Source organism: Sinocyclocheilus grahami, unplaced genomic scaffold (assembly GCF_001515645.1).
Source record: "Sinocyclocheilus grahami isolate Dianchi unplaced genomic scaffold, SAMN03320097.WGS_v1.1 scaffold1060.1, whole genome shotgun sequence".
Lineage (NCBI taxonomy): Eukaryota > Metazoa > Chordata > Actinopteri > Cypriniformes > Cyprinidae > Sinocyclocheilus > Sinocyclocheilus grahami.
The window spans coordinates 184,022-197,642 of record NW_015506239.1 but is presented as its reverse complement, the minus strand read 5'-3'; the positions used below and the strand labels follow the sequence as shown (position 1 = coordinate 197,642).

The following is a 13,621-nucleotide window of genomic DNA, read 5'->3' as shown; positions in this document are numbered from 1 at the left end:
AACTGAAAACTAAGTGGCAAAAATTGGTCATTACAGTAGTTTGTGATGTAACAAAGATGAATGCATGAACACATTACGGCCACATGCACATCTCAATGACAGATATTCAGTGTCCTGGCCTGGCCAGTAATAAAATAATGAGGAGGAAGTTGGATACATACTAATAGTCTGTAGTGTTGTTTCTAATTTCTCATGCAAAGAGGGGTATTTACACTTAAGTCTGAAATGCACAGTAGCAAAAACAGGCCAATTAATTCTAAGGGTCAGAGAAAGGGTGGAAAATGGTAATGTAAGCTAAATTATGACTACTTTTAGTGCAAGGAATCCTGATTAACATTATAAGTGGACCTCAGAGGAATGCAATAAGATGATAAAAAGAACTACACACACATTTTAAAATCTGAGGAAAGAAAATGTGAGTAAAATTTATGGAAAAGCCTCCTTCATGATGTTAAAGTAGTTTATTTTTTCATCCAGCAGATATATTGACTGGTAAATGCCCAGTTTATTAGCCATTTAATTCACTGTATTTTTATAATATCCCACCTTGTGCTACTATGTTGTATTGTAGATATTAATATTTTTACATATGTGTGTGTTTGTGTGCTTCTATGCAGTAAGAAAAGGTAAGAAAAGAGCAAAAACTTACCTTATGTCCTGCTTTGCCATCCAGTCCAGTAGGGCCCTATGTAAATAGAGGCATACACGTATCAGCATCGGTCTCCCTAATCATGACACTAATATCATCCTAGCTGACCGCAACTTCTCCACTGTAAATATCCCGCATTTGCACCCTGTCACTTTCTGCATCCCACACTCACACTCTCTGTCCTACAACTAGGTATGAGGAATAGATTGTGATGGTATTGGAAATCATTGCAGAGAAATGCAAACAAGCGGTTTATGGTATGCTGGACAGAATCCTTTTTCTGTCCGAATTTTTCCCTCTTACTCTGAAGAAGAGAGAGGAGAAATTTTAATAGGCTAAAAAATTGAAAGGCCTTTACCGTAGCCATTGAGTAAAATTAAATCTGACACAGAAAGTGGTCTAAACTTTGAGGGGGGAAGCTGATGGATTTCATGGAAGATAGGAGAGACCTGAATGTTCCTGAAGCTATAATGAAGCACGATAGAAGATCTGTTCTCCCTGTGAGAGGGTAGTGGAATGGCGACAGCATTTCTTATTCAACACAACAACAGCAGGCGAAAAATACCTTGCTGATTGTTGGCTTATTTCATTGAGCTTGGCAAACACAAATATGGCATGCCAACTGAGGTGAACAGCATTGTCAGCTGGATATTTTGCAATGATAAAGTGTCTACCAGGCACAGATTTGAGTATTGGAAGATAAAAGCAGTTTCACGATGCTACACAGAGACATTTAATCAAAAATGCTGAACTGTTTTTAGCTTTTTGTGATAAACACAAGTGGTTTGTGGCGTTGGTTTTGAGAATGAACTCACAGGTGGACCCTGTTCTCCTTTGCCTGGGGCCCCTGGTTCTCCTTTAGGCCCCTGCTTGCTCTGAAAGGCCACAGTGTTGCCAGTGGAGTCAAAAGACACCACTGGACATGGTTCACATGGATCTCCCTGAAGACAAAAAAAAAGCATACTAAATGTATTGTTCTTCTAAAATTGAAAACTGGTCAAAAACTAGGACTCGACTCGGACCCAACCCTATTGTATATAAATAATGTTAATGACATTCATATTATGGTGAAAGTCATTTGGGTTTAGAACAACATGAGATAAAGTAAATAATGAAACTGTCCCTTTAAAAATAAAATAATGAAAGCAATATGAAGAATATGTACTGTGACTTTCTGTGAATTCTGAGCAGACTCATAACAAGCAACAGTAATTTCCATGCAGAATCTGAAATTCAGACTGCTTAGACTTACCTTCTCGCCTTTAGGTCCCCAAGGACCTCTCGGACCCTGTCAGCAAAACAAACCATCAAGTCATTGGGTATGCATGAAGATTAGAAGCGCAGAAGCTCATTGAGTTGCAAATGCAAATTATGTGCTGATAGCTCCATTGGTAATAAAACTAATTATGGTGCTGATGATAGTAAACACATTTTGTCCCTTACAGTGACAGAACAATCAGGAGAGTGATAGACAATCAGGATAATTAGCATCTTCTGTCTTAGCAATTCAGCACACGTCATAATTTCACATTGACATCCCTCTATAGGTCAAAATTAGAAAAAAATGCACTTACAGGTTCTCCAGGCTTTCCGTCTTCACCATGTATCCCAGAATCCCCCTAGAAATGGAGAGAATGTTTTGCTATTATTAGATATAACATTGCAAGGAACACACAAAAAAGCTAATGGTACATTTTCATTAAAACACATTTAACATCCTCTTCACTTTGTGGTCATAGCAGGAAAACATATACTAGTAAACATACTTTTTCTCCTTTAGATTCTGGAGTTCCACCAGAGGGCCCCTGTGAGATAAAAACAACTGTTTAGGAAGTAAAAAAGAGACAAAATAGAACACTAGCATACTGATAACTGTATAATGCCCAGTATACACTGTGCACTTTTTTTGTATGTTAAACAGTGCACAATATGCAACAATAGATGCTTTAACACCATTAGAATACAAAATGTACAGTATGTCACATGACATCAAATTGTATGTTAATTATTAATTTATATTATACACACTACTGTTCAAAAGGTTGGGCTTGTGATATTTTTTAATGCGTCTTATGCTCACCAAAGCTGCAATTAGTTGATCAAAAACAGTAAAAACTGTAATATTGTGAAACACTGTTAGAATTTAAAAGAACTGTTTTCTATTTCAGTGTTATGTAAAATGTAAATTTATGTAAAATATAACTTATTCCAGTGATGCAAAGCTGAATTTTCAGCATCATTACTCCAGTCGTAAGTGTCAAATGATCCTTCACAAATCATTCTAATATGCTGATTTATTATTACATTTCTTGTTATTACTTTTATTGAAAACAGTTGTGCTCTTTAATATTCTTGTGGAAACTGTGATACATTTTTCATGATTTTTTTGATGAATGGAAAGTAAAAAAAATAGAACTTATTTAAAATATAAATATTTTGTAACATTATAAATGTTACACTGTCAATTGAATGCATATTTGCTGAATAAACATTAATTAAAACCTTTGAACACTAGTGTACACCTCAAATTACCTCAACATCTCAAATATTTTTTATTGATTTTTATTTTTATTGGGCTTTTTATTAAGCTATTGCATTTTTAATGTGATGACTTTTTCAATCCAATTTTGGTGTACAATATTTTAAGTCAGCCTGATCAAATAATAAGTGACATAATATAATTTTCAATTAAATTTGATCACTGGAAATTAAAGTTCCAGTCAGTTTTTCTGCTGAATACCAAATATGCTAGCAAATGTGTTAGGTCTACACATACATGCTACAGGAATAGTGGTATACAGTACATACATACTGTAGAAATGCTACTGTAGTATGCAGAGTAGTATACTATACTTAATATAGCCTGATTATACTATAACGATCTAATTATTTTAGATTAAGAAAATACTTATTTTCCTAAACTGATAGAACAAAGCTGAAAAATTGGTCCAAATGCATTGATTGACAATAACAGAAAAAAAAAGAAAAAAAAAAATCAGTTACAATTTTTCTCTGAAAAACTTGGCAGTTGCAGCTCCTATTTTTTGCAACACTGTTTTTGGAGGTCGACTCTATTTTCTATCCAGTAAACTCAAAGACAATACACTAGAGAATACATCCAAAACTTAATAACTTTAAAATGTATTAAAACTTCAAATTGGAATCTTAAAAATTGTCTAGAAAGAATGCATTTAAATAATGAATCTTCCTACTGGTGGTCCTGGTTTTCCAACTCCAGGTGGTCCAGGAGGTCCTGGGCGGCCTGATTCTCCTGCAAGCCCCTCTGGACCAACTACACCAGGAACACCCTGTGAATTAATCAACGCTGAGAAACACTTGTTGTGTATAACAAGCACTAAAGATAATGACACCACAAAACTAGTTCATTTATAGTATCCCAGAAAACCATAAAAAATCCTCAAGAGGATCAGTCCGCTTTACCTTTTGTCCTTTAGGACCCACCACACAAATAGGATTAGCTCGACCCTATGACAGCCAAGACCAATAAAAGATCATTAGCTTGAGTTCATCTCAAACGCTGGCATTAGCAGTATCACACTGATTATATAACAACCCTCCAACAGGAATCAAACAAGTCAGTTCACTGATGACTGGAGGCTTAGATAGATAAACAGTTTAAAAGCAAATTCCAAATATGCATTAGTCGGCTCGGCCATATTCGCCATCCCCTTAGCATGCTTTGTATACGGAATAGAAAAGATTAAGCGTAATGCGACCCGACTATCCATTTAAAACAATCAACAAGGCTGCATTGATTTGTGGCTCTTTGTTGGCTTATGTAATCTATGCAGCATTAAGAAGATTTAACACCCAAACAGATATCTAATGAGAAGAAAAGGCAGAACTGAGTATATGGGTAAGAGTCTAATGCACAATGCTTTTCACAGTAGAGTGCTGTGAATATATAGAGCCACTTTAAACAAAATAAAAAGAAAGAGACTCTTGCATCCTTTTAAAATTAAAATATGTGCACAGAGACATATTATGCATGCCATACAATTGCTTTTTGAGTACACTCCTGCAGCAAGACAATGAAATATATCAACACGTCTGAAGGAGACTCAAGAGGGCACTGGTATATATAATGTACATAAAGTATGAGCATCTTTGACTTTCACATCAAATGCTAGTCACTTACATCTTTGCCTGGATTTCCGGGCAAACCTGTGGCTCCGACTTCTCCTTTCTGTCCTTTGTCACCCTGAGAATGTGTATGAGAGTGACAGACAGGCAGACAGACAGAAATGGAGATAAGTGAGCGGCAAGCTCTAATGCACTCATTAACAGTCACACCGTCTTCCTTTACCTTCACTCCTATAGCTTCTCCCCAGTTGGCAGCCAGACCCTGAAACGTAAGAGAATGAGAAATGGGTGAATCAATAGCCAGAAATAGTATCAAGATACCCCCTCTGCTTCAGTGAAGCCTGTTGAACAAATATTCGATCGCAAACCTCTCTCTAAGACAAGGGTGGCGCACACACTTACCGACTCTCCCTTCGCTCCTTTCTCCCCTTTAGCACCTTCTAAGCACTAAAACACACAGATACAGCATGACACCAAAGTAACTAATTCACATTCAGTGGAGGCCAAAAATATGAGATGACAGAGAAAACCTGGAAGTGATTATCTAATTTAAACCTGGAAATAATACTAAAATAAGACATGCAACTTTCACTCAAACTGTCATGCGGATAATATAATCTGATAATCATATATATATATATATAAATAATAGTCGTGGCCTAATGGTTAGAGAGTCGGACTCGTAACCCAAGGTTGCGGATTCGAGTCTTGTACCGGCAGGGATTGTAGGTGGGGGGAGTGAATGTACAGTGCTCTCTCCCACCTTCAATACCACGACTGAGGTACCCTTGAGCAAGGCACCGAACCCCCAACTGCTCCCTGGGTGCCACAGCACTGTGCCCACTGCTCCGGGTGTAAGACAAGGGTGGCGCACACACTTACCGACTCTCCCTTCGCTCCTTTCTCCCCTTTAGCACCTTCTAAGCACTAAAACACACAGATACAGCATGACACCAAAGTAACTAATTCACATTCAGTGGAGGCCAAAAATATGAGATGACAGAGAAAACCTGGAAGTGATTATCTAATTTAAACCTGGAAATAATACTAAAATAAGACATGCAACTTTCACTCAAACTGTCATGCGGATAATATAATCTGATAATCATATATATATATATAAATAATAGTCGTGGGAAGTCGTGGCCTAATGGTTAGAGAGTCGGACTCGTAACCCAAGGTTGCGGATTCGAGTCTTGTACCGCCAGGGATTGTAGGTGGGGGGAGTGAATGTACAGTGCTCTCTCCCACCTTCAATACCACGACTGAGGTACCCTTGAGCAAGGCACCGAACCCCCAACTGCTCCCTGGGTGCCACAGCACTGTGCCCACTGCTCCGGGTGTGTGTTCACGGTGTGTGTGTACACTGCTGTGTGTGCACTTAGGATGGGATAAACGCAGAGTACTAATTCCTAGTATGGGTCACCATACTTGGCCACATGTCACGTCATAAATATATTAGTGCTGTCAAATGATTAATAATGATTTATCACATCCAAAATAAACATTTTTGATTACATAATATTTATCATGTCTATATAAATACACGTACATACATGTATATACTGTATTTAAGAAAAATTTGCTATGTTTATATATTAAATATATTTATTTGTAATATAAATAATATAAATATAAATATATACATCCAAATACATGTAAATATTTAAAAAATATATACTGTATGTGTGTGTATTCATATATACATAATAAATATACACAGTACACACACACATATTATGTAAACAAAAACTTTTATTTTGGATGCGATTAATCAAGATTAATCATTTGACAGCACTAATATATATATATATACACTCAACAGTTCTTTCTGGTCCTCGAATATGACTGGCTGATAAGAGTGTGATATCAGAGTCCAAAACAACTCCATCAGCTGTTTCACCATTTGTATCACTCTACTTGCAGTACTTTGTTCTCTCTCTATATATATAGTATAATATTATATATATTAATTTTTACTTGATATTCTATATAAGTGAAGTGACATGGTGAATTAGTGCACTTTGGATGGCTCTGCATTTATCCCATCCAAAGTGCACACACACAGCAGTGAACACACACCCGGAGCAGTGGGCGGCCATTTTTTGCTGCGGCGCCCGGGGAGCAGTTGGGGGTTCGGTGCCTTGCTCAAGGGCACCTCAGTCGTGGTATTGAAGGTGGGAGAGAGCGCTGTACATTCACCCCCCCCACCTACAATCCCTGCCGGTATGAGACTCGAACCTGCGACCTTTGGGTTACGAGTCCGACTCTCTAAACATTAGGCCACGACTTCCCTAAATCGTTTGAATCCCTATGAGATTAAATATTATATATACTGTAGTTATTATATAAATATTCTTGTCATATATTAGTCATATATTATTATTAATAATAAAGTGATAATACAAAAAAATGTACTAAACATTTTCAATGAAAATATATATATATACATACCCAACAAGTATCATGAATCCTTGCCAGATTTTTCAAAGACATAAATGCATCTCTTTCCAAGGGCGTGATAACGCAGCACTCATGCACACTCAAGCATGCAAATCCTGCTGCCTACCTACACAGCCATTAAACATGCTGCACACGACAACCTGAACGTGAATACCCACACTCGATTCCTCACTGAGCAGTACACAGCCTGCACACTGGAAAAAAGAGAAAACCAGGTTGTTCCTATCCATGACATGTCTGTATGTGATTTTTGAAATCGTATTTCACTCCACTCTACTTTAAACCAGCTTTGCTTTTTGATGTTGTTACATATTTTGGCCTGCTGGTGGCAGTGCAACATAACGTTAATTGGCATGGGAGTGCAGAATCGGGGGCGCACGCACGAGGACCACAACTGAGTGTCATTTCAGCTTGCCGCGGCCCTCTCACGGGAGACAAAGATCAATAGGAACAGAAGACTCCTCACGGCAATGTTCACCAACGCCAGCTGCAAAGCTATAAGGGAGGGGGGACACGCAAAGTCAAATACTTATAAACAGCTGTTCGTTTTTAGCGGAAGAGCACAATTAAAACAAAATCCACCACCAGTCGAGTCCTGCTCAGCCAACAGGCGGTTAACGGGCATTGATGTGGTGAGGTAAGAGAGAAGGAGAGGAAGGGGCCCGTCTCTGTGCCGCAGCTCTGAGAACGGTTGGCTGACGCTCTGGGCTGATTCATTCTTTCCAGAGGTGCACACAGAAGAAAGCTACATGATGAAAATCAACTCTTTGAGATTTTCACACACTCGCTCTGTTCGCATGAATGAATGGATTTATGTGCAATCCTATATTCTATTGTTAGAGACCATATCGTTTTAAGAGTCTTTGTCTATGACCAATTGTGCGCGCTCAGTGCTGTAGAGGAATATACTGGGTTTAATACAATTTAAGCTCAAACAGCAGCATTTGAGCCATTATATTGCTACATATATTATCAGCAAATTTAATTTCAAAGCAAAAATCTAGGTTACAGTGAGGCACTTACTATATAGGGCTGATCCATAAACATTAAAATACTCACTGTTTTCATAGTATAGACAGAAGACATGAAGAATATGCACGTTAACATTAATCTTGTGTTAGAAAAACAGTTAATTTTACAACTTATTTGCCAACTGTAACACCTAAAATACTAAAATGGTTGTAAAAAGATGAAAACAGCTTTAGTTTTAACAGAAGAAATAATGTAAAAGCTTTTCTAACATTATAAGCTTTACATTTGTGTTTAAATCCTTCAAAAGTGTCCCTGTGTACTTCCACTGCTAGTACCGCAATGTAATCTTGATTAGTGCTTTTATGTCGTTTCAAGAAAATGGAGGAAGATCAACTTTTGAATGATTTAGCAAATGTGAGATTGATACCATGACAAAAAGGACACATGGGGTTGTGTGGACTTCACAGATGCACAGGGTCCTTCATCCAAATCAGTGTTACTCATAATAAGAAGTATTTAGCAATATTTTGAATATCTGTTTTTATATTCTCAACTTTCATTTTAATTTAAGTTTTACACATTTTCGTATGTTCTTGACATTTTTATTATTATTTATTTATTTTTCTATATATCCATTTTTAATTTTAATCTAAAAAGTAATTTTAGAATAATTTAAGCTTTATTTATGTCTACTTTTTGTGTTAATTTCCGTGTGTGTGTGTGTGTGTGTGTGTGTGTGAGTGTTCATCTAATGCTTATATTTAATTTCAGCTTTAGTTACATTGCTAAAAATGATTTTTAATAGTTTAGTTTCAGTTATCAACAACACTGGTTCGCAACTATTTGAGACACGGCCGTTGACCCATTGTTTAGCTCTGTGAATTAAATCAAAACCAAAAAAGTCCCACTCACATCCCACTCAAATATTGGCATTTGAAAAAAGGTAATATCTTTTTTCTATGAGTCATAAAAAATAAGTTGAGTGTTGAGTGGGTGCAGAGAGGGGAAAAGGTGGCAAACAGACACGAGTTTTATGTGCGAAACATGGGTGTTATTAACATATTGTGCCAGAGAAGCACATTTACCAAGCAAATACAAGTCCCTCTAATTCCAGGTGGTGTAATATTGCACAATATGCTGAATTATCATAAGTAAATTATCTCATGAGTTTGTCAGGGTCAGTGTCAATGTTCTTCCCACTGCAACTTAGCATGCAGCAATTTACTTACCAATTACACTGAATTTCTACAGCTATTGGGTGAAATCTGCTGGGGCCACAATTCTTTTTGTCAGGTTTGAAGCCTTATAATTGGGACTACCTGTTGCTGTTCATGGCAAATAGAAATATTTGATTTCCTGGTTACTTATTTCAAATAACTTACTTTTTCTGCCAGTTCCTTGGATCCGAGAATTGCCTGTAGAACACAAAAACAAAGAAATGGACAATGTAAGAAATGTTAATGTTACAAACTTTAAAAGACACAATGAATCCAAAGTAGCTACAGATCTAACAACCATGTTTTCAGCAAACATGAAGAGAGATCACATAAAACAGGAAAGCCTCCTAAATAGGGTCTAGCGATGCCTATGTGCATATTATGCCATCTCTAAATTTTCATGCTTACCTAACAATGTTCTGCTGACTTGATGTTGGCATATCTTTATCTAGAATCGTTTGCATTGTTATTTTACCGTTACAGAGTTTCATCAGTATGATCAACAGCGAATATGAAACTCTTTTGAAAGAGAGCAAATGGGGAGGGGAACTGGCAGGAACGGAAAGGGGGAAGTGCAGTGAGGAGGGACATGATTTGAAAGAGAACATCTGGGACAGGGAGAAAAACAAAAGATGTGTTTGTGGAGCAGACGTGTAAGTAAATCCTCGAGTCATGTCCAAGCAGAGAGAGCAAACACAGAATCGGGAAGGCTAATCAGACTGGATAGGCATGAAAAAGGAAGGAGAAATCATAAAAACAGGAGTATGACAGAAAAGAGCTCAGTACCTAATCTCCGGTCATACCCTGAGATCCAGGTTAGAAATTGCTGAAAACGCATGCACACACAAACACTGAAAACAGGGTTCCACAGAGAACATGAAATGGACATGTTGTCCATATAGCTACAGGCTTGCACAGGATGGAAGAGAATTGTGATGACCTGTTCCAAAAACCCTGGTGGAATGAACGCATGAATAATGCAGGAAACTTTGCTTAGCTGCAACCGTGCAGCTCTCAGCTCATGAATTTCTCCCTGCCGGTGAGCTCGACAGAAAACAGATGTGATGACAGAAGAATGCTGTGCTTCTATAGGGACTTTAATGCGGGGTGGATTGAGGATCTGCGTCGGAGGAAGGGGTTAATCCAGAAGTAGACTAATGCTAGCAGCGTCCAACACAGCCTGGAACTCATTACAGTCTGTCGTAAAACACATGCTGCTATGGTACAAGACAGTAACCTGGGTCAGGGGAAAACATGGGAGCTTGTGTGAATTTTTTTTTTTCTGCGCATGTGTATCTCCAACAGATAAATAAAGAAAAGGGCTGGAAGTATGTCTGTGCTGAGCTTGAGCTCACAGCTGTGGAGCTGTCTGGTAAAGATTGTATATGGAAGAATTCCACAAATTAACAAACACACACAAAATTACCATCATTTATGCATGATCTCATGTACACGTCGGCAAAACATGGCAGTTTCTTTAAAAGTAATGCAACTGCAAGTATATTGAAGACATATGCGACATTTATATATATATATATATATATGTGTGTGTTTAACCCTCTGGTATTGTTTATTTGGGGATCACACTTGTGTTATACCCAAAAGTGACCGAGAATTTTCACCTGAAATGTAGATTTTTTTTTCAGTAAAATCAATGTAATATATTTTTGTTTAATTATATATATTTTTTTTTTTTTGAGAGAATTTAATGGCACTAATTAATACTTATGCAATAATTATGATAATTTTTTTCCAATTGAAAATTATTATTTTTTCTAATATGTGTATATTACTTTTCAATTAAGGCAGTATTTCATGTTTGAAATGTTGGTTTGAAATGTGGAGCGTGTCCACACTAGAGCGTTTGCACTCTTCATATTTTAGACACTTTTTTTATTTTTTTATATACAGTATATAAAGCATACACTGGACAATTTAAGTCATTTTTTTCAGTAAATAAATACATTTTCCTAATATAATAAATTAAATTAAATATTTAAATCAATTTATTTGAAATGAAAAATAAGCATTTATTTGAGAAGAAAAAGAACCATTAGACAGTAAGACATTATAAAGAGACCTTTCATAGACTACAAAAAGTTCATTTTTCTTACCCCATTTAAATTGTAATTATAAATCAGGGTTAGATTAAATAATAATAATAATAATAATAATAATAATAATAATGTTTTATTTATATAGCGCCTTTCCAGAGCTCAAGGACACTTTACAATAAACATAAAAAATGTGAGGATAACATCAAACAAACAATCAAACAATAATACAGAAAGTAAATAGAACATCAGACATCCAGAGAGAAATATATGGATAAGACAACATAAAACAGAAGTCAACTTAAGAAAGGTAACATTGTGAAAACAAATGAGTTTTGAGCAGCGATTTAAATTCAGACATGTTATTGGCAAGACAGAGCGATCTGGGAAGAGAGTTTCATAATTTAGGGGCAACAACACTAAATGATCTGCCCCCCATGGAAGAGAGGCGATATCGAGGGACGGCGAGAATACCAGAATCAGAGGACAGCAATGAACGAGGTGGAGAATAGGGAAGGAGCAGACTGTGAAGATAGTTAGGAGCCAGACCATGCAAAGCTTTAAAAGTAAGCAGGATAATTTTATACTTAATACGATAGGCCACTGGTAGCCAATGCAGATCAGCCAGAATAGGGGTGATGTGGGCAGAGCGCTTCGTGCGAGTGAGAATACAAGCGGCTGAATTTTGAATATACTGTAATTTAGCAATGACGGTAGCTGGTAAACCAATGAAAAGGGCATTACAGTAATCGAGACGAGAGGAAACAAAAGCATGGATGAGAGTTTCTGCATCATTGGCACTAATGAAAGGATGGAGCTGGACAATTTGTTGTAAGTGAAAGAAAGCTGATTTAGTGAGAGAGTTAATATGAGACTGAAATGAAAGAGAGGAGTCAAACATAACTAAGATTTCTGACGATACTAGATGGAGCAATTAGAGTGCCAGTGATACTGCAAGTAAAGTCAGGGGGAGTTAAATAAATAAATAAATAAATAAATAATTATTAAATAAATTAAATAAATAAATCAGTGTGTTAATGGGGCAAGAAAAATAAACTTATTTCATTATATATATTTAATGTAAGTTTGTTTCTCAAACAAATGTATCTCATTGTAAAGATGTTTGCTTGAACGTAAGATAAATACTTAATTCTTGCGGTGTATAAATTGTGCATTGCCATCTAAATTCAGACAATTGCTCAATTTGGCTGGCAAGGCCAAACATTGATTTGTTAGTTCTGCTAACATTTTATCAGAGGGATTAAATGAGCAAATACTGAGACAGGAAGTGGCATTAAGCACACAAAGTGATACATATAATGTGTACCAATGGAGCTAATTCCTCTGTCACTATGGCAGCAAAGATTAAAAGAGCATTTTACACCACAAAACCATTTTAAATCATCTCCACCTCAAATCTCCCACTGTTCTCATGAGAGAATGGAGAGTGATTCGTGTTAAGACGTTTATCCACACAAAGCGTTGAATTGAATGTTGGTGTACGTGTGACTGTGTAGACATAACAAACTGCTTTGAGTGCATTTGGCTCCAATACAGGGCCCTCTGGATGTAATTACGTCGCATGTGTGAGTGTATATGAAACAATACACGTGGCAAGCGGAGAAGATATGTGACCAGTTGGAGACCAGCTGAACCAGCTTTTTATTAGCCCTGCTAATGATCATGACTCACTGCTGCCAGGAGAAACAACAAGAGCAGCCCACACCAACATCACAAATCCTCTTTTCCACAGAGGCCAAGTTACACCCCCTATATTCACAGCTTGCGTTAGCAGTGAAAATAGCATCCAACTATCTGGTTTAAGTGGAAGTCATTGTTATCTGGAAAATACTTAAGGTTATTCTTGGGGAAGTCTGAGACACACAAATGCAAAAAGATGTGATTTTTCAGCAGTCATGTAAACTTCAGCTCTACTCCATGCAACTTTGATGGAGTTTTGCAGTAGGATTGTTTTAAAGTGATTGCTCACCCAAAAATGAAAACTCTTTCATTTACTTGCCCCATTATACTCCAAACCGGTATGATTGTTTTTTTCCCATGAATCACGCAGGAGGTATTTAGTCAAATGGCTGATTTTCTCTTTCCCCATAACATTAAGGTTGATAATAGCAGCCTTAAAAAAATATATATTCGAAATGTTT

At 36.9% G+C, this 13,621-nt stretch overlaps 1 protein-coding gene across 1 annotated transcript in view; it reads right to left on the bottom strand.

Annotated features, from left to right (window-relative positions):
* The window catches only part of col16a1 (collagen, type XVI, alpha 1), a 109,024-nt gene that overhangs the window by 30,705 nt on the left and 64,698 nt on the right, over positions 1–13,621 (bottom strand). The window contains exons 7-19 of the mRNA XM_016251596.1: positions 9,571–9,603; positions 7,327–7,410; positions 5,636–5,680; positions 5,156–5,200; positions 4,977–5,015; positions 4,809–4,871; positions 4,091–4,135; positions 3,862–3,957; positions 2,416–2,454; positions 2,224–2,268; positions 1,902–1,937; positions 1,465–1,590; positions 650–685 (exon numbers count right to left, since the gene is read on the bottom strand). Of these exons, the coding sequence (XP_016107082.1) occupies positions 650–685; positions 1,465–1,590; positions 1,902–1,937; positions 2,224–2,268; positions 2,416–2,454; positions 3,862–3,957; positions 4,091–4,135; positions 4,809–4,871; positions 4,977–5,015; positions 5,156–5,200; positions 5,636–5,680; positions 7,327–7,410; positions 9,571–9,603 (732 nt within the window). The remainder of the gene's footprint in view (positions 1–649; positions 686–1,464; positions 1,591–1,901; positions 1,938–2,223; positions 2,269–2,415; positions 2,455–3,861; positions 3,958–4,090; positions 4,136–4,808; positions 4,872–4,976; positions 5,016–5,155; positions 5,201–5,635; positions 5,681–7,326; positions 7,411–9,570; positions 9,604–13,621) is intronic.